The sequence below is a fragment of the Camellia sinensis genome, chromosome 10 (genome assembly GCF_055761805.1).
Source record: "Camellia sinensis isolate YWXY chromosome 10, ASM5576180v1, whole genome shotgun sequence".
In the NCBI taxonomy this organism is placed as follows: Eukaryota; Viridiplantae; Streptophyta; class Magnoliopsida; order Ericales; family Theaceae; genus Camellia; species Camellia sinensis.
This window is the reverse complement of record NC_138970.1, coordinates 82,518,790-82,541,277: the sequence shown is the minus strand read 5'-3', so window position 1 is coordinate 82,541,277 and position 22,488 is coordinate 82,518,790. Positions and strand designations below refer to the sequence as shown.

The 22,488-nt window shown below is 33.3% G+C and overlaps 2 protein-coding genes and 1 long non-coding RNA gene across 3 annotated transcripts in view; 2 read left to right on the top strand and 1 right to left on the bottom strand.

Moving 5' to 3' along the window:
* The window catches only part of LOC114281324 (enolase), a 36,978-nt gene extending 29,997 nt beyond the window's left edge, over nucleotides 1-6,981 (bottom strand). The window contains exons 1-2 of the mRNA XM_082891743.1: nucleotides 6,772-6,981; nucleotides 6,420-6,483 (exon numbers count right to left, since the gene is read on the bottom strand). Of these exons, the coding sequence (XP_082747869.1) occupies nucleotides 6,420-6,483; nucleotides 6,772-6,837 (130 nt within the window). The 5' untranslated portion in view covers nucleotides 6,838-6,981. The remainder of the gene's footprint in view (nucleotides 1-6,419; nucleotides 6,484-6,771) is intronic.
* A 10,602-nt stretch (nucleotides 6,982-17,583) lies between these two features.
* LOC114312338 (protein FAR1-RELATED SEQUENCE 5-like) lies at nucleotides 17,584-19,731 on the top strand. Its single transcript, XM_082890203.1, has one exon. The coding sequence runs from the start codon at nucleotides 17,584-17,586 to the stop codon at nucleotides 19,729-19,731; it is 2,148 nt and encodes a 715-aa protein (XP_082746329.1).
* Nucleotides 19,732-19,814: 83 nt separating this feature from the next.
* Nucleotides 19,815-20,316, top strand: LOC145801671 (uncharacterized). Its single transcript, XR_014343313.1, has 3 exons — nucleotides 19,815-19,885; nucleotides 19,983-20,042; nucleotides 20,129-20,316. It is a non-coding gene; the product is annotated as an uncharacterized LOC145801671 (long non-coding RNA).
* The last annotated feature ends 2,172 nt before the right edge of the window (nucleotides 20,317-22,488 follow it).

Sequence of the window (22,488 nt, the reverse complement as noted above, 5' to 3'; positions counted from 1 at the left end):
TCTGCCGACAGCTTCAACTTTGTGCCGATGGCCATACAACACTGCCGGTGGAAATTTCATCTAGCCGGTGATGATCCCCTCTGTCCAAGGATGTAGTCCTGAGGTTTTGACAACCTCCAGAGGAGGAAAGAGAGGAAAACAGAGGCAGCTTGCGCATGGCGGCGCGCTTCTCGAGACGTTTTACTGTTTTCCTAAATTAGTTAATTTGTTAATTAATTAATTTGTAATATTTAATTAGCTTGCGTAGTTAATTAATTTGTAATATTTATTTGGTCCCTCCGAGCGAGGGCAAACTTGTAATAAGTGTGGGTGTGTGTGTGCATGTCTTCCAACCCCCACTTCTTTCTTCCCTTTTACTTACCCGCTTATGATGGTTAGTATTAGGGCACGTTTAATTTAGCATACCTTATGCTATGCATGTGTGCATCCATACATTTGTACTGCATGCGTTAGGCTCGGCACATCACGCTAACTGCATCAGTACTTCAATTCAAAAAAACTGAATATGTGATAATTGTGCATTTTCACATGACATGTCTAGGATTAGCCGAGCCTATCTTAGCGACATTTTGTATGCGATGCATTAGGCACTTCACATGGACTTGGATCATGCATGTTTGCTAACAAGTTCTTTGTTTTGGCACGGAGTACTATGTAAGTATTTCCGCTTTAGCATATCGCATGAGTGTGAATGTTACCATGTCAGCATGCTTAACATGTGGCTAGATGCTTATGTGTTAAACTGTTTTGAATGCCTGTGGGCGAAGGTTGGGTTGTTTGAGTTGGAAAAACTCGTTGAAATCCGTATTTTAGCCTACTTGCGAGTAGCAAATTCCAAAGCATTTTCAAACCGAACGGATATGCAATGTTTATTTCCAAATTAGGCAATCTAGTCTATACTTGTTTGCTGCGCGCATAACATAGTAATTCTAGGCTAATAATTGGAATAGGAACACATAAAGTTTTCAAAAACGGATATCACGGTTAGTAGAGGCCGGTCTTCGGACCGGGCGAAAGGGAGTACTCATAGCTGACCTTCCCCGATCGTACCCAAGCTCCCGAGCCGAGACAACTCCGGTGATGACAGACATGTGGCCTTCGGCACCGAGTCAGGGTTTCCTAAATTCTCCCATAAAAAATATTTAGGTGGCGACTCTGTATCTGGCAAAGCAGTCCATGTTTGGCACTACTTTTTCAAAAATCTGTTTCTCAAAACGATTTGCCAGATTTGGACTCTTTGGTTCAGATTAAGAACCGTGACACAAATCGAGTCCGAACTGTAGCATGAGGCCCGCGGGCGCTGTTACAGACCCATAGGTTGGGATTTAGAGACGAATACGCCCAAAACTTAGTCGAAAAAGGGCGTTTCGGGGGCAAAACTTCAAAACAGCCCCTGAACCGCCGTGTGGCCGACACGAACAGCTTCCCCATGCCAAATATGACTTGTGAGAACTGACAGAATGTTATTCGGACCCGTAGGTTGGGATTTAGAGCCGAATACGCCCAAAACTTAGTCGAAAAAGGGCGTTTCGGAGGCAAAAATTGAAAACGGCCCCCGAACATCCGTGTGGCCGACACAAACACCTTTCCCATGCCAAATAGGACTTGTGACAACCGACAGAATGTTATTCGGACTTGTAGGTTGGGATTTAGAGACGAATACGCCCAAAACTTAGTCGAAAAAGGGGCGTTTTGGGGACGAAACTTCAAAACAGCCCCCGAACTGCCGTGTGGCTGACATGAATAGCTTTTCCATGCCAAATAGGATGTGTGACAACTGAAGGAATGTTATTCGGACCCATAAGTTAGGATTTAGAGACGAATACGCCCAAAACTTAGTCGAAAAAGGGCGTTTCGGGGGCGAAGCTTCAAAACAGCCCCTGAACCACCATGTGGCCGACACGAACAACTTCCCCATGCCAAATATGACTTGTGACAATTGACGGAATGTTATTCGGACCCGTAAGTTGGGATTTAGAGCTAAATACGCCCAAAACTTAGTCAAAAAAGGGCGTTTCAGGGGTGAAAATTGAAAACAGCCCCCGAACCACCTTGTAGCCGACACGAACACCTTTCCCATGCCAAATAGGACTTGTAACAACTAACGGAATGTCATTCGGACCCGTAGGTTGGGATTTAGAGATGAATATGCCCAAAACTTAATCGAAAAACAGTGTTTCGGGGACGAAAATTGAAAACAGCCCTTGAACCGCCGTGTGGCTGACACGAACAGCTTCCCCATGCCAAATATGACTTGTAACAACTAACGGAATGTTATTTGGACCCGTAGGTTGGGATTTAGAGCCGAATACGCCGAAAACTTAGTCGAAAAAGGGCGTTTCGGGGGCGAAACTTCAAAACAGCCCCCGAACCTCTGTCTGACTCTCACGGGCAGCTTCCCCATTACAAATAGGATTTGTGACAACTGACAAAATGTATTGTAGATGTATAGTAATGGAAGATTATGGGAAAAATATTCAGAAACCAATATAAACTCAGTTTACGCCTTGTTATAAACTTGCTAATTTTTTGAACGTACATACGTGTGTTATATTATATTTAAGCTTTCATACAAGTATGAAACATTCTCATGGTGTTTCTGAGGCCATGTGTGTCATGAGATATCAAGTATTCTTTCTTTGATGAACCATTTATAGGTGTCTCAACATACATTTCTACATATTTCCTTTTATGATTGAAATTTATTTTTGTTATTATTTTTATCACATGTTCTAATATCCTTTCTGAAATGACACTGACATACATTAATAAGCAGCGATGGTTTTATTTCCAATCTAATGATTCAAGTGCCTTTTGCAAACAAATAATGAGGAAGTTGGTAAAAAGAATACTTTCTATTCACATCGGGCTTTGATATTGGTTTAGCCGTAGAATTTGGATATATGTTGCATACAAATCGAAGATTGTTACATTAGGTTTATGTTACTAATGAAAGATTTAGTAATGATTGTTCTGCATTTAAATCATACTCCCTTAAAACAAAAGACTTTAGAAAGACTGTAGAATGACTGGTAATTGATTCATCATGGAAGGTTGCTTCTCACTTATTTTTATTTGTCACTTGTTGGCAAATTCATTCATGAAGTCGGGCATTTTTGGATCCAATTCTAATGTTTTTTTTTTGGTTTTTTGTAGATGACTTTGATGCATGGACTTCCAGAGGTATTTTGGTGTGTGGAGAAGAAATTGTACTTTTGTATAGAAGTAATATAATACTTTTGTCGTCTCCGGCTTTTGTGCAGTTAACTATTACTGATACAGAAAACTTTTGGCAGCCAATAGATAATTACTGGCATGGTAGATAGATCACCTTTTGTCGCCGTACAGATATATGATTTTTTGTTGTGGTACATAGATGTACTTTTGGCTTGGTACATACATCACCTTTTGTCGTGGTACAAATTACGATGAGAATTTGTACCATGCCAAATGGTCATTTCACATGGTATAGTAAATGTAATTTTTGTATATGGAGGGCTTTACTTTTTGTATGATTCTATATTTTGTATGGAATTATTATTTTAGTTTGGACAATAGTTGGTTTGTATGTACTTGGACAGTTAAAGTAATTTATTTTTTGTATACTGATGTAGATTGTGGAATGATTGATAGTTTATGTATCATTTTATTTATATACGTATTACAGGTTGCACGGAATACAGATAGGTTATGGACACATTATAATAATTGCAATAAAACATAATATCATGTTTTTGCCGACTAAACGTTTTGTAGCCAAAAAAGGGGGGGGGGGGAGGGGAAAAAAACGAACCTTTGGCTATTAAAAGTTTTGTAGCCAAAAGAAAATCAAACATTTGGTTACGAAATTTTTTATAGCCAAAAGAAAAACAACCATTTGGCTACTAAACGTTTTGTACCCAAAAGAAAATCAAACCTTTGACTACTGAAAGTTTTGTAGCCAAAGGAAAATCAAACATTTGGCGACTAAAATCTTTCGTAGCTAAAAACAAAAGCTGAAGAATAAAAAATACTTTTGCCGACTAAAAATTTAATAGCAAAAAATGTGGGAGTTTAGGCGACTAAATCTTTAGTAGCCAAAAATGTGGAAGTTTAGGCGACTAAATTTTTAGTAGCCAAAAAAGATTGACTTTAGGCGACTAAAATTTTAGTAGCCAAAGACTAATATTTTCTTTAGGCGACTAAAAAATTTAGTAGCTAAAATTTTTTCCGTAACTAAATTATTAGCTTTTGGCGACAAAAAAATTGGTCGGTGAAAATGTATTATTTAATTAATTTTCCAACCTATTGACGACTAAATATTTAGTCAGCAAATGAATACATTTGGCGACTAAATGAAGTCTAGTCGCCAATTAGCTTTGCCGACTACTCTTCGGCTACTAATTTTCCGACCAAAAAATTTAGTCGCTAAAGACTATAGGCGACTAAAAATGACTTTTGGTGACTAAAAATTTAGTCGCCAAAAGTGAAAATTCTTGTAGTGTGTGTAACCAAGCAAAGTGATTATTTTTTTTGAACAAATGCCCTAACCGGTAAACCAAACCGAACTTACCCATCCAGTCCGGTTTGGTTTACCTGTTTTGGTTAGTCTGCTCTGTGTAGTAGGTGTAGAAAACCAATTTTACCTGTTATTACCAAAAATCATGCAAAATCGGACAGAACCAGACTGATTTCACACAATAAAATAAAAAAAGAGGTTATATCTGTAAAGCAAGCATAATCAAATATGAAACGGATATAGAGTAACAGAAGAGGAACATTGACATTTAACTAAAAGTACATGGGGTCAACTGTCATGATTTCATATGTAGGGATCAAAGTGAGATTTGATGCAAAATACATGAGTACAAAGTGTAATTTTCCCTACATTTTGCATGAAAGTACATGTATCAAAGAATGTACAGAACATACTAACAAGACCTATTTTTAATTAGACCAATAGAAAATTAACTCTAAATTTGAAATTTAAAATTTGACCACTTGAGAAATATATATTTAAGTTTGAGCTTTAAAAAAAGATTCTCATTTGGGCCACGGTAAAAAGCTTATTGGAGGATCGAATCTGTTTTAAAAGCACAATGAAAATTAATCAAATTATTTTAACTAGCTTGGTGGGATTTGTTTTCAAATTTTTAATTCTACACCTATTCAATATCTTTGTATCCACAAAATTATAAAATAAGTAATAAATTTTAAGTAGTTTTTTAATAATCTTATTTGAGTAATTCAAAAATTTCTTGTTGCCCGATTCAACTAGATTTTCCATCTAGCATTTATTTTGAAAGCTGCAACTGGGGCCAACCCATGTACCCAAATTGATGACATCATTTAAGGAGCATTTGGTTCACTAAAATGAAGTGGAATGAAATAATCATTTCATCAAAATATCAATTCTCATGTTCGGTTGACTACAAAAGAAAAAATATGAAAATTTTATTTGGAAAGCTGCAAGTGGGGTCAACCCACATATCCAAATTGATGACATCATTTAAGGAGCATTTGGTTCACTAAAATGAAGTAGAATGAAATAATCATTCCATCAAATTGTCAATTTCCATGTTTGGTTGACTACAAAAAAACAAAAAAAATGAAAATACATTACAAATAAAATTATCGTTCATCATTGCACATGAATGATAATTTCATGGGAGAGCCTAGTAATGACTATTCCATTTCATTCCATCTCATTTCAACGAGCCAAATAAACAATAACCAAATGAGAAAATGGATAGATTTCAAATAACCAAATGAGAAAATGGATAGATTTCAAATAGCCTAATATCTCACAAAACTTAATTTTAGGGGTGAAGGAAAAACCGCGCGAACTGAATAGACCGATCGATTTTCGGTCTGTTTTCTGCACAGCCAAACAGTCGGTTTGTGTTGGGATTTTTTTCCTTGGAAATCAGTTTAGTGTTTGGTTTTGGAGATTTCACGCCGGACCGAACTAAATCACGTAACATTCAAATAATATGCAATCATTACCTCCTACTATTTCTGAATTTGGTATTTGATAATTAATCTTGGTGCAATTATATTGGTGTTTGTTGGGTAGAAACATGTCTTATATTTTGATTAGCTTGATCTAGATTTTTTTTAATAAATGAGAACAATTATTATTTTTTTTGAACAAATGTCCAAACCGGTAAACCAAACCGAACTTACCCGTCCGATCCGGTCAGGTTTACCTGTTTTGGTCGGTCTGTTCTGTTCTGTGTAATAGGTGTAGAAAACCAATTTTACCGGTTCTTATTAAAAATCATGCAAACCGAACTGAACCGGACCGATTTCAGCCTTACTTAATTTGCAAACAATGAAAAAAAAAGTGAGAGGTTATATCTGTAAAGCAAGCATAATCAAATATGAAATGGATACGGCGTATATACAGATTTGGAATGCAAAAGCAACAAATATCTTACCGGTGGATGCCCCACTTGGGACAGCAGCTCTAACATAAGCATCATTTGATAAATGCAGATCAACCTTCATGCAACACAAATCCACATACCCAATCAATATATCACATTCACACATACAAACACACACAACCATTGAGCTTTTCTGGTGAACCCCAACCCAACAAAAGAGCAAAAACTCTCTGCAACGATGACAAACCATAGATTTGATTATACGAAATTACAAAAAAAAAAGAAAAGAATCCTAATATATACCCCATGGAAGATGAACACGACTCGTCCTCGTGATCTTCATTGAAACCTATCTAACAGAAATCGAGTTCAGAAAAAAAGAGTTAAGAGTTGGAAATTGAACCTCGACTGTGGGATTGCCGCGGCTGTCGAAGATCTGTCGTGCCTTGATGGACTTGATTGTGGCCATAGGAGCTTAGTTTGGATCTTCTTGGAGAGAGAGAGAAAGATAGAGAGCACAGAAGATAGATTAACAGAGAGAGAGAGATATTAATAGAAGAGAGTGGTTTGAGAATAGTGAAGGTGCAACCACCACCTGCTCGTATGGGGGTTACCTTAAGAGAAAAGATAGGGATCATGAAAAAACTTTCATGAAATTGATCATGAAAAATTTATGATCCTTGGATTACCTTGATTAGTGTGTGGTGTTTTATTTTAAGTGTAATCCAAAGGTCATAAATCTTTCATGATCATTTTCATGAAAGTTTTTTCATGATACCTAGCATTGCTCTTAGCTTAATTATAGCCGTCCGATTTAGGGGGTCTTAACAGACAAAACTAATGTGCAGGAAAATTCTATTTTCACACCCTTTACTTATCTCAATGCACCCTTAATAATGAAAATATTAAAATAATTATAATTATATTCTAAAGTAAAATGATCATGATGATATTAAAACACACCTTTAATATTATATTCAAATTTTCTCTATATACATCTTTAAAAAAAAAAATAATAATAATAAAAAAATAATTCTCAATATACATCTTTTTAGTTAAAAAAAAAAAAAAACCCTGAAAGAGTTTCTTGATGCATCGGCTATCAACCTCTGCTAGCAAATTCCTCTCTGATGGAACATGCTTAATCTTAATGTAATAAAAAGTTATATTACAAATTGCGATGCAAGAAAATAGTACAATTGACTTCAGAATTCAAATTAATTTTCAGAAAATATCAACATAACTCAATTCTGAGTGCATAAACAAAAGTTCAATAATAGACTCAGAAATAAATATTTTCACATAATAAAGAATAACACCTTCTTAAGCCATGATACGAGATGAAGCAGCCTTTCAGTACTACAGAAATGAATAGACTCAGAAATGAATATTTTCTCAATAATTGTTTTCTCGTTGGAGGTAAATTCAAGATTTGTTCACAATTAACACAAGAGTTTTGTAATTCTCCGGAAGAAATTGTTTTCCTGCCTTTCAGTGCTACAGAATCGAAAAATTATACAAAATTCGAAACTCAACTTTCGAATTAAACAATGAAATTCGGAAAATCAAGTTCCGAAAATATGTGAATATTTTGGAAATTAACAACCGAACTATTACTTTTTATTCGGTAAACCAGTGCCGAATGCACAAAATTAAATGAAGTGCAAACATAATGGATTGTAAATAGATAACACAAAAGTTTTTGAAATTGATGGGAGATACTCACCTTCAACAATGCAATAGAGGGTCTTCAATGGAGTTGTCAAAATGTAGGGTCTTCAATAGAGATTTCAATGGAGTTGTCAATGGGTCTTCATTGTTTCTTCATGGGATTGTCAATGGGTCATTTTGATACATTAGGTGTCTGGAACGGGGCTTTTAACTGAAATAGGTAAAGGTGTGTGGAAGGAAGGTTTAGGTGGTGTGTATACAATGATATGAGTGAGGGTATAATTGGAACATTAAGTGTGTGGAATGAAAAAAAAAAAACAGTAACTAAATTAATAAGTGTGTGCACTGAGAAATGATATGTACTGAGATAAGTAGGTATGTGTAAATAGAATTTCCCTAATGTGTAGCTTTCCTTTTCTCAATAATCTATTAAAAAACAGAAACTTACAAATAACTGGAGCAACCATACAATAACTGCATCACATAAGATTTTTTTTTTTTCAATTTTGACCCATACGAAAACTTACAGCAAATATAAAAAAATAACTTGTATGATTATAAAAATAAAATTATCAATTATTTTTTTACTGCTCCTATAGCGACTCCGGTTTTGACCCGACATCTTATTATGTTCTGGACTCGAGTTTAATGGTTCAATGTTGTTGTCCATCTCTTTTTCCCCTTTATGTTGCTTGAATTGGTCATTTGGATTGGAGTTGTATGTTTGGAACAGGTTGGTTGCTTGATTTTTCAAACCTATGTTGCCTAGATTTTTGCTTTTGCGCTCGAGTGGCCAGTCTTACGCTCGAGCGGGCTTTGCAAACTCTCAGTACTTTTGTAGACCCGCAACTACTGGAGGAGTGCATTCTACGCTCGAGCGTCCAATCTTGTACTAGAGCAATGTCCTTCGTCTGCAAAACTTCTGAAAGTGTGTATTTCACGCTCGAGCGTCACTTCTTGCGCTCGAGCGGAACATTGTGTCTGACGCTCGAGTGTCACTTTTCACGCTTGAGCGGACTACGTATATAATAGTCTGTGAGGATGACTTTTTTTTCTGACTTTTTTATTCTTTTCCCTCTCTAAAACTTTCCAAAAGCCTAGATCTTGAGTTTCTCTCTCTAAAACTCATCTTCTCTCTATTATTTCACCTAGATCCATTGAGATCTTCACCCTAGTGTCTTTGAGAAAAATGTAGAACACCTTAAGAGCTCCGTTTTGATCCGAGTAGAAGTTGGTTTTGACGTCTTTGAAGTTTCTCCTTTGTCGCATTGGTCTTCTAAGCTTGAGGTAGGAATTTTCTACACTTTCATATGATTTTTAACTTAGCTATTTGATGATTGTGTAACAATGGTGGGATTTGAGAGTAGTTTGAATAAACCTAGGGTTTGGGTGTGAAATAAAAAGAGGGGTTTTTGATGAATGTGAAATAAATGGATATGGAGTTTAAATGAGAAGTTATATTATGTCAAAATAGTTGGTTTTGGTACTTGGGTTGATATTTGGAAAAAAGAAATTTTACTCTAATTGGATCAAATTGTTATTTTGTATAAATAACTGAAATTGACATTGGTAATGTGAAATTGGATGATTATTGATATAAAAGGTGGAGTTAGACACGTGTTGTCTCTCACCCATGAAAATTTAAATAATTTATCTATTGAGAAGATTGTATATCTGTTTAGAAATATCTGTATTGGGCTATCGGTGGAGAATAACTATGATTGTTGTAGAAATTACATGAGGATTAGGTAAATTGGAACTAATCTAATGTTGGTTGTCATTGAATGTGACCATGCTTTAAATACATTGTATATGTATGACGTTTGGGGGGAGGAGAAAGGGAATATACTCCATTGTTTGGGAGGAGATAGAGGATGGACTTCATTGAAATTAAGTTGGCCGGAGTGTCCTGGATGAAAGTCCCAAAATCTTGTGTATACATGGGTGCTGATCTTGCAGACAAAATTTTCGTAACATAACAGGTTGAAGTGTTTGTGTGGTATTGTATTGACTTGGAAAACCACTGAATTGTAGTCTCAGCTGGGTTGTTAAAAGATAATGGGATTGGCACATGAATTGCGAAGAATAAATTAACTTGAAATGAATTGAAGGAAAATGAATTTGAAATATGAACTTTGGGACTTTAAGATCATGTAAAATGTGAATGTCTTGTCACAAGCATTGTTTATGCACATTGTATGTATATCTTTGTTAAATCTCATATATTGTGTTAGATTGTTCCTACTGGGTTTTGGCTCACCTTATTTGGAAAAACCATTTTCAAGTATTGGTGATGTGCCTCCACCAAGGCAATAGCTTGGAGGGACTTTTTGGAGCAAGAGTTTCTTTATTTTGTTATATTCTTTTGTATAGCCAAGGGCTTAAATTTTATTGAGCTAGGCTCACTTTTGTGTAACCAAGCAATGACTTGAAAAGATGTAAGTCTATAGGGCATATGACTATATGTTTAGTTTTAATTCTCTTAACGTTACAACACATTCTATAGATTCAAGATGAACATTTATGAATGTATAACGCATGTGTTAACTTTTGTAAGCGAACTCTGATGAATTAAAGCATATTATTTCTATTATTCTTCTGCTTTAAGGATTGGATTTATTGTAATAATTTGGGGGCGTTACAGCTCCATTAAAATGTAATTTTTCTTTTAAAAAATTAAGTGATAGTTTTAGAAATATTATACATCCCAAAAGGGTGTACCATATACAAATTACGATTTTTTATGATATTTATACATAAAGTGTTTTAACCAAATCAATTTTAGTTATAATTAAAAAGAATTTTAGTCATAATTAAAAAAGATTAGATCATAACCAAACACAACTTGAAATATAATAAAAGACTTTTTCGGTTATAACCAAAATAACAGCGGGCTATAAATAATATGACAATGAGTTATAACCAAATATTATTTGAAGCATAACCAACGACCTCTTCAATCATAATAAAAATAACAATGACAAAAAATATAACTAAGTCATAACCAAAACCACAATATGTCATAACAAAAAAAACCATAAACATCATCGCAGAAATATATGATACGTACTTTTAAAAAAAAAAAATGTGTATTAATACCTACCTTATGGGTTTTGTTAATATACATAGAATTTGTTATATGAATCTGCCTAAGGAGTAAGAAAATTAATAAAACTCAAACAATATGTTTGTAAAAATAAAAAAAATAAAATAATACATCAAAATTTATTAATTTAAAAGAGAGTTCAGTTTTGTGCAAAAATATTAGGGGAACTTACCAATAAGTCCCATATACAAAGTTCAAGACCCATCTAATCTTCAAACAAAACACTTGCACCAATTAGTCCTATATATTTTTAATTGTGACAAAAAAATCATATTTTTTTTTATTTTAATTTACAGACACTGTTACATCATACTACCGTCGGACTTCAGTCAAATGGTCACCGGAGACTCGTCGGAATGTTCAACATCACCGGGAAGTCACCGGAGTATCGCTGGGAAGTCGCCGAAGTATTGCCGGAAGTTCACCGGAGTGTTAAGAACGTTAATGGAAGTCACCGGAATGTTCAGAACGTTCACTAGACGTTAAGAACATTATTGGAGACTCACCAGAATGTCTAGAATATTGCCAAAAAAAAAAGAATAAATGGAGAAATTAGAGCGAAAAAACATAGCAACATGTGCTAAATATTGATAAACTAAAAGAAAAAAAAATGAAACGACAAAAACCAGCAACAATGGGAAAAACATACGCTATTTTTCAATTTTTGTAAGGTTTAAGCAAATAATCTCCAATATTTATCAAATTGAAAAGTAAGTTTTGAAACTGCAAAATGTTGCAGTTTCAAAGCAAAAATCTATTAAGCATTTATCCTTATCAATCAAATTGAAAAATATGTTAGGAAACTATAAAATTTTACAGTTCTAAAGAATGTTATGAAACTGCAAAATTTTACAGACAAGAAAAACATCCTTATCATCGGTCGCTGGTGACTATATATCGAAAAGAAAAAGAGAAGAAGCAAGATATGGTTACCCGTCAACGATCGCCGGAAATCACAAAGAGCAAAAGAGGCAGAGAAGAAGAGAGGTAGAGAAGAAGAATAACGTTATGGGACTTTTGGGTATAAACAAAAGGTTATGGGACTAAATAGACTACACATTTTTCAAAAAAGACTTATTGGTAATTTTCCCAAAAAATTACTCATAAATCCCACATGGGGAAATGTTAGTCCATTTGATCCTAGATGCTTTTTTATAACCAAATAGTCCTTTTTATTTTTGGTATGTAATATTTATTTGATTTAGTGATATTGGAGTTTACTTGTTTGCCCTTTGTTTGGGATTTCATTTTATTTTTTGCTGGTGTTGGGTGTGTGTGGGTAAGCTATGATCTAATATTTTTATTTTTTTAGGGGATTTCATAGAGCGACTTTGGGAATGGTTGATGATACCTAGTTGGTGTTTTATTCTTGATGTGGAATCATTGTGGTTGCTGAGGAGGTGTATGTGGGTGTTTGATTTTTGAGCTATTGATCCTAGGTTTGTGAGGTTTTATGTGTTGTGCGAATTGTTTCATGTTGGTGCTCTATTTTTGCCAATGTTGGTTTACGATGTATTGTTGGGGTTTTAAATTTTTGTGTGTGAATTGTTATTGTATTGTATTTGTGCTGGAAACGTCACACTTTTTCCAGTGTTGTGATGTTGGCATTGGTAGCATTATACCACATTGGTATATTGTTGTCGGCAAACATTTTTTCAGACCATTGAATCCCAAATATAGATTTTCAGGTAAACATTACTAATGTTGGTAATCTTTTCCGATGTTGGCTATTTAAAAAGCAAGACTTTATGGTGGTTTGGTTGTTTAATTTTATTTATTTATTTATTCTTTTTTTTTTACTGATGTTGTTTTGTTGTGTGGTATGGGGGGGGGGGTTAATTTTTGATGGGTATGTTGGCATATGTTGTTTGTGGCTGTTACGATTTTCTTTGTGATGTTATTTTATTGTTCTTGGGGGTGTGGTAACATATAAATATTTGTTTAGACGACGTGGTGCTCACAATTGCAGCGTTATGTCATTTTTTATTTATTTATTATTTCAGGTATGAAGTTTGTAGTTTTGCTGCTGTGTGCCTTTGGACAAAAGAATGCGGTTGTTCGTCTTCATCAAGCATCCACATTTGCACAGATGGTTGATGGTGTTTGTGGTAAGTTTGATAGCTTGGTGCCGGGGTTGGTATATTTCTTATTCACTATTCTTGGATACAATAAGTTTATGGTTGATTCTGATGACGATGTTCAAAATATGTTTTCCTTTGCAAAGTCATTCGACATTCATCATATTGATGTGCTTATTCAGATGCAAAGTTATGGGTCGGGCATTGGATGTGGTGTTGCAAATTCTTGGACCGATGGGGTGTGTGACACTAATGATGGGCGGAGGTACGATATGGAAGATTGGACAGATTTGTTGTCGTTATATTGTCCTCATAAATTGAAGACGTTCTGGTTGGGCGTATGGTATTACATTTGTTGGTCAATTTTTTGGGGGTGACGCTCATGAATTCTAGATGATATTATGCAAATACGTCGTTGAATGTGGGTTTCAGTTCAAGTACATAAAAAATGACTATGTATGAATCACAATTGTGTGCAAGTTCACAACGTCAACTGGTTGTCTACGGCGTTCGCCCACTAGACCTGCGATTCGAACGTTCCCGTCCTGTAGTACTTTCCACATGAACATATTAATATGAGGCATACAAAACATATGAAACATCATTACGGCAGCGTGTAATACAAGCTAAATACCCCTATCACACTACAAAAATGTATTAAACCGAATGGCCAAAACCTTGCACGCAGCCAACATTGTAAACATACAATCAGTACACGTTAAGCCCAAAAACATAACAACACACGACACCTAGTACCAATACCGTAGTGAGGTAAACCTTGTAACATTTGTTGAAAGAACGCAAATAAGTATGGAAAGAACACAAATTCCAAAATATGCGCACTATGTATGCAAACATCTTCACTATGGATGTGCGTGTGTATACCTCTATCGTGCACAAACAAATCACAACGGAACAACACTTTACAAACAAAACAAGATATAAAAAAAACACCAAAAAAAAAAAAAAACCATGGCAAACAAGGGGGATTACAAGATTAACATTGGGATCGCATCCAATACACAACTTGCAAACATGGATGTTATCATCATTATACATTACGATCCATAAATTTTGTTAACCACATTTACACAAAATAACATCAACAAAAACAGCACAACACAAAAAATGTCAAACACTACCCCAAATACCAGGGACCCGAACTGGAGCAAACACCCTAACACACCTAGTGGCAACATCACAAATAACACCTCAATGTAAATGAACACTACACAGTCATACCCTCAACAAAATTCGAGCCATACAGTGCCACTAACATCTGACAAAATCCACATTTCGTTTTGAACAAACAATCAAATCAAATTAGCATATATGTGTAACATCATAAACATGAATGTGTTCTACTTCACAACTACACAAAATAACATCAACCAAAATGCATACCTTCGAACCCCACAGTGCCAATAACACCCAACAACACCCGCATTATGGTTTTCACAAACAACCAAATGAAATTATTATATATGTATCAAACATGAATGTGTTTTACTCCACATTTACACAAAATAACATAAACCAAAACCCATAGCATCGAACCCTACAATGTCACTAACACCCAACAACATCCACATTATGGCTTTGACAAACAATCAAATCAAATTAGCTTATATGTTCAACATCAACCACGAATGTGTTCTACTCCACATCTATACAATATAACATCAACAACATACATACCTATCGCCATAGCACAACGACATGAACCACGATGTCGACGAACGGTTGATGTGAACTCGCTGAAGTTATGTCCTCACTGTCAATCGTAAGTCAAGATGTCTCGATGCCCACGCCGCGTTGACTCTGAAAATTTACTAGAAGGGGGTTTCATTTTTCTAGGGTTTAGGAGGATGTCTAATGTTAACTAGGGAATGAAGATTCTAGGTTTAACATTGCCAAATTCAATTTTGCAATCAAATAGGACTAGCCTATCACTCGTGCTATGCACGGGATAATTATTGATATTTATATTTATTTTAGATTTTTTTTAATATATAAATTATGTTTTTTAAGATTTTTTATAAAAATAATTTAACAATCTTATCACTAGCCATAGTGTATGGGAGAAGTTGAAAAGGGTACTGCAGTAACTATACACGGATTGTAGGTATAATTATTTGTATAAGGGGATTTTAAATGTTGCATTCATTTTCTCTTTCCCAAAAAATCAGATAATATTTTCTATTAAAGTTGTAGATATCTACCTATATTTTATATATTATATTATAACATAGCAAAAAAAACTAACAATCAAATTAAATTAGCTTATATGTCCAACATCAACCACGAATGTGTTCTACTCCACATCTATACAATATAACATCAACAACACACATACCTATCGCCATAGCACAACGACATGAACCACGATGTCGACGAACGGTTGATGTGAACTCGTTGAAGTTATGTCCTCACTGTCAATTGTAAGTCAAGATGTCTTGATGCCCACGCCGAGTTGACTCTGAAAATATACTAGAAGGGGGTTTCGTTTTTCTAGGGTTTAGGAGGATGTCTAATGTTAACTAGGGAATGAAGATTCTAGGTTTAACATTGCCAAATCCGGTTTTGTAATCAAATAGGATGAGGGTCACCATTGTAACATTGGGATGGAAACCCAGAAGTTTCCATTCTCTCTCATCCGTTTCGTTCACGTAGAAGGGAAATCAAAAAATGTTGTAGTACGCTTTTGGGCAATTTGATAACTACAACATCACCTAAAAATCACATTTACTTCCGAACATATACAACTCACATATACTAATTTCATGGGCTTCAATTTCAATCTACCAAAAAAAAAAAAAAAAAAAAAGACTAAATGGTTCAAAATATTTCAAAATATCTAATTTTAGGACTTATTGGTGCTTTACTCGAAACATTATACCAACTGTATTAACTTTATTAGCATTTTTAATTAATATCTCATATATAAAACTTATACACTATTAAATTTTAGAGTTATGCTAACAAGTGTCCATAATAAATAAGAATAAAGGTTGAGACCCCCTTTGGGGGTAACCCTCTTGACCCCCTTTAGTTTTGATTGGTCAACTTTTTTTTTTTTTTTTTCTTTTCACCCAATCCCCAACCTCCATGTGTGTGAGGGGGTTGTAGGGGGGATTGGGGGTCCCTGTTGTGGAGTATCCACAGCCGTGACTGCTGTGACGTAAAACGCCACCGTTTTAATGTTTTTTTTTTTTAATTAATCTGAGGGTTTATTAATTCTTCTCTCACTATAACAAACAAAACACTGAACCTAGGGCCGCCGCCGTCTAATCCGTAAGCAAAGGTTCTCCATTGACATGGATTGAAAGGTTAGTTTTTATTTTTTATTTTTTTATTTTCTATTGACATGGATTGAAAAGTTAGTTTTTATTTTTTTATTTTCTAAAAGTTAGTTTTTATTTTTTATTTTTTTATTTTCTAACATTTTTGTCTTCTCTCAAACAGATTGAACAGTGTTCTTTATTTTTGCTTCACCGTTCTTCTGCTGGATTTACAGACCATTATTGTTCAACAAACTGGTATGTATATCTATATATATTATATGTATATATGTTTTGTATTTTGTTTTATACAGTATGTTAGTGGGTTGAACAAGTATAATAGTTTGGTTTGTTTTTTGTGAATGGATTGAGAAACACAATTGTATATTATAAGAAATTTTTTTTTATTATGTAATTTGTTTTGTACATATTATGTATTTTTGTATAAATATTATATAATTTTTTTAAGGAGTTACGATAATTTGTAATTCATAATTATTTTTTTTATAGCAATGTTATGTATTTTTGTGAAAATATTACACATTTTTATACCAATGTTATTTATTTTTGTAATAATGTTATGCATTTTGTGGTCTAAAAAAAGTTTCAATAAAAAAATCTATAATCTTACTATAAAATGCGAATTTAATTTTTTAATCATAAATTGTTATAACTCAATAAATGATGACATAACATTTGTAACAAAAATACAAAACATATATCAAAAATTTATATAATAAGAGGGCATATGATTCACATCTTTAAGCGTGTCTGCCAAAAGATTCTCTGTATTATATAATATACTAATTCTAATATAATTTTGCAATTGTATATTATAATCTACTCAGATACAATAAATTTCCAATGTTACTGTACAAATTACACATCTTTTTTTTTTCCCTCTCCCCTATCCTTTTAATTAATTTACATTATTAATTGATTTATTAGATTTCATTGAATTGTTTAATTACTCAGCATTTAAAATTAATTAATAACTTTTTTGCTCAGATTCTTATTTCGTTTAATATATATATATATATATATATATATTTTTTCCCCCCATATTTGTTATTGTTGAAATGGAGGATAGTATAATGGATGATGGTGGACTTGAGGGATGCATCGAAGAAATGGAAGAGTTGGCCAAGGATAAATCACCATATCTTGGTATGGAGTTTCCATCAGAAGAAGCTGCATATGAGTTTTATAATGAATACGGAAGAATTGTGGGATTTAGTATTAGAAGAGATTATTGTAACAAAAGTCAGAAAGATGGTGTTATGACTAGTAGAAAGTTTGTTTGTTGTAAGGAGGGAGAGAGGGAAAAAGATAAACGGTACACGATGATAAAAAATCCTCGAAGTGAGACAAGAACAAATTGTAAAGCATTTATGCATATATCTTTTAAGCGGGACTTGTCGAAGTGGATTGTGTCGAAGTTTGATAGCAACCACAACCACCCTTTGCATCTTCCTCAATGTACTCATTTGATGCCATCTCAGAGAAAGGTATGTGATGCTCAGGGTATAAATATTGATGTAGCTGATGAGAGTGGAATATCTCTTAAGGCTTCACATGATCTTATTAGTGCTATAGCAGGAGGGAAGGAATTTGTAGGGTTCACGCGAGAGGATCAGAAAACCTACTTACGTGCACAAAGACAACGAAACTTGCAGTATGGTGAAGCGGGGAGTTTGTTAAGATATTTCCAGCAGCAAGTGGCAGAAAATCTATATTTTTACTATGCCATTCAGTTGGATGTAGATGAGATGATTACTAATATTTTTTGGGCTGATCATCAGATGATAACAGATTATGGGCTTTTCGGTGATGCGGTGTCATTTGACACAACTTTTCGAACAAATAAGGAGTACCGTCCACTTGCTTTATTTTGTGGCTTTAACCACTTTAGAATGACAGTGATTTTTGGTGCAACATTATTATATGATGAAACTGCAGAGTCATTTGAATGGTTATTTGAAACATTTTTGGATGCAATGTCAGGAAAAAACCCTGTTAGTTTTTTCACAGATCAAGATCAAGCAATGGCTAAGGCAATTTCACAAATCATGCCTGAGGTTTTTCATGGGTTGTGCACTTTTCACCTAATGCAAAATGCTTTGAAGCATTTAGGTTACTTGTTCAAGAGTGGTTCAAAATTTAGTAGCGATTTAAAAGCTTGCATTTATGACTACGAGAATGAGCATGAATTAATTGAAGCTTGGAATTCTTTGATTGATAAATACAACTTGCAAGAGAATGAGTGGATGAAAAGAACTTGGAGAAAAAGAGAGCAGTGGGCGCATGTGTATATGAAGTGGGTATTTACTAGAGGAATGCAAAGCACACAACTTAGTGAAAGTCTAAATGGAACATTAAGGGGATATTTGAAGGGTGATCATAACATTGTTCAATTTTTTACTCACTTCAATCGGATTGTTGTAGATAAGCGGTATGAGGAAATTTCCGCAATATATGATTCTAGACAAAAGTTGCCAAGAATGAAATTGAAAAAGTCTCCCATTTTAATCCAAGTTGCGAGTTTGTACACCCCTCCTATCTTTGATTTATTTCATTGTGAGTTGGATACGTCCCTTTGTTGTCAAGTGAAGCAATTCCATGAGTTAGAAGGAGAAGTTAAGTGCGTGATTGGCTTGTATGGTAATGGTAAAGAGTATATTGTGGAGGGTAGGGTGGAAGTTATTGGGCTAAGAGGAGAAAAAAGTTGTCAAGAAATACATTGTACTTGTAAGAAATTTGAGAACTTTGGAATTTTATGTAGTCATGCAATCAAAGCACTTGATAGAATGAATGTTATGAAAATTCCCGAAAGGTATATATTAGGCCGATGGAGATTGGATGCAAAAGATTGTGAAGTTGAAGAGAAAAATGTTGTAGTGGATGAGGATGATCCGAAGTTGTTAATATTAGCACGTTATAGAGATCTTTGTCCAAGAATGGTGAAACTAGCAACTCAAGCATCTATGCACAAACCTGCCTATCAATTGGTTGATGAAGGAATTAAGGAATTGTGTGTAAAAGTAAATAATATGATGAAGGGAGTTGGAAGTTTTGGTACCAATGAATTAGATGTGGACGACCCCAACATTACACAAGTTAAGGGCATAAAGAAGAAAGATGTTGGACACAAAGGGAGGGGTAGATTAAAACCTTGGCATGAGATGATGAATAAGAAGACAAGTTATTTCACAACCTATCCGCCTTAGTAAGGTATTACCTACGTACTTTTGAAATTTCAAATGACATGCATTTATTTTTATAAATTATGTAAAGTATTGATAACTTTTTGAATTTCTTTAGACTATTGGTCAATCAAGCAACACTACAAATGTTCAAAATTCATCCTCAAGCCAACAACAGGTTAGCTATTGTTTTATGTTATGTTATTTATTATTATTATTATTATTATTATTTTATAAATTGTGTAATGTATTGATAAATTAAACAACTTATGTAGATTATTGGTCAATCAAGCAATATCACAAATGTTCAAAATTCATCTTTAAGTCAACCACAGGTTAGCTCTTGTTTTATGTTATTTTGTTTATTTTTTAGACTACATTGTATTAGTGTATTTACTTTTCATGGTGTTTTATGGAGTAGGATGGTGGGAGTTTCTATTGGCCACAATTGATAACTTATGGGTATAATCTTCTCACACATGATACTAATTCATACTCACCAAGGTATCTACAATCACAACCTTTGTCTTTCCAAGCATCACATAGTCCACAAAGTTCTCAAGTAAGTAATATATATTTATATATATATGTTTGTAATGTAATTTAGTCCATAAAATTTATTCTAATGAATTTTCTTTCTTTTCTTTTTTTTTATTTATAGGGAATATCACTTAATCCAGTGGGGCACAATCCAATGAAGACCGAATTTAGAAATGAGAGTTCTTTTGATTTTTCTATTTATTCCCAACCGCCTCCAAAAAATTGACATGGGGATCCACTTTGTAGTTTTTGTTTTGAGGATTCAAATTGAAGGTTTTTAGAATTTTGTTTGGATAATTTAGAACGGTTGAGACAGATTTTAGGATATTTGGTAGGAGATTTTGAAGTTTAAATGTCTCAGAATTTTGTTTTATTTTTTTATATAGATGTTGGATGTGAATTGAATATATTTTGGCCTTAAGTTGGTTTTTTTTTTTTTTTTTGAAGTTACATTTTTTTTGCTTATGGTTTGATAAATTGATTTGTTCAAATACAATTTTTTTCCCTTTTAATTTCACTTTTGATGCATTTAAGTTAGTTTTGAAAAAGTCAAAACATGTATGGTTTGTTTGATTTTAATTTTAAAATTAATCTTTTAAAAAAAAATATAATTTGGTTTCATAAATTGATTTGTTCCATGAATTATTTTTATTTTATTATATTTTCTATTTATAAAATAAATTTTTTTAACACAAACTCACTCCCTTCAACTTTACAGGACCGCGGGACCCAGAAGATGGCTCCGTCCTTATTGGGTTTATTGTTTTGTTTTGTTATAGTGAAAGAATTAATGAAGAATTAATAAACCCTCAAATTAATTAAAAAAAAAACATTAAAACGGTGACATTTTGCGTCACAGTAGTCACGGCTGTGGATTCTCCACAGCAGGGACCCCTCCTCCGTTGTAGGGGTGGATGTTTTAAGGGGGTCTAAATCAATGCCCAATAAATAATTATTGGTCATGCACTTGTAATAAATACAGTTAGTTTTATTAAAGTGTTAAAAAGAATTCATAATTTATTATTTATTCTCACAATTGTTAATGCTAATCATAAATGTTTTTAATGCTTTTTTAACGACTATTTTAACCTTAATTTTTTTGTTAAAAGATTATTATTATTATTATTATTTTATTTTGTGATTCATTTTTCTATTACACTTCTATGAAATCAATGTTTGATTTTTTGATTTTTTTTTGAACAATAGATATATAATGTATTTTAAATTATAACTCGTGATATGCATGATATTAAGAAAATAAATATTTCAAATAATAATTAATCTTGTTGAAAAATAAACGAACAAAATTTCTAATCTTAAAAAAAATAAAAACAAAAATTCATTCTTTTTCATCCAAAATTAATAAGCATGTAAAATTCTTTTAAGGTTAGATGATGAAGAGTTGAAATAAAGGTGGAGCTCATATTTTATTTTATTTTTTATTAGGTTAAATGCAAAGTCAAGGTAGGTTATTTTAGAGTCATTCACAATATTGTTGAGTTATTTTAATGACATCTGTTGTTACATTTAGGCCATGTTTGTTTGGGCGGATTGGATTAGCATTCCCATGACTAATAGTCCTAGGACCACGAATCCGTTGGATTATGTATCCTATCTTAACTAATAATCAAGTTTAAAATAATTAGTCCGTACTTCAATTGTTTAACCAAATATCGGATTAATAATTTTATTGGACTATTAGTCCAATCCTAAGCTCATGTCTACCCAAACAAACATGACCTTAATGTTATTGCTAAACTTTATTAGTGGGACTCATTAGGTTAACATTTGCCTAAGTTTTATTGATTTTATATTAATCTAAAAATCTTATGTCACAAGAAATGACAAAAACTCTCAAGTTGATATTGCATTGATTATAATAATCAAATCAAATCTTACTAATTATGATTACTAAACTCCAATCCCACTAATTATGCTTGTTTATGATTATAAAATAAAAATAGCACATATATATTATAATAATGTGAATTTCATAATAAATGTGAAAATTATTAGCATGAATATTCACACTTTCAATAAATTACAATAATATAAATAAGAAATTAAAATTAAAATTAAAATTTGTTAATTAAAAGTAAATACAATTTGTAAGATATTTTGTACAAATTGTATTAACTTCATTTTATGGCTTAGTAAAACTCTTACTCTTATTACCTTTTGTCAATCTTAGAGCAATTCCAACGTTATATCTTTTTTTTCATCAAATTTAAATAAAAATTT

What these genes read in the sequence shown, in the direction of transcription:
- LOC114312338 (XM_082890203.1), top strand. Translation starts at nt 17,584, where the DNA reads ATGGAGGATAGTATAATGGATGATGGTGGACTTGAGGGATGCATCGAA.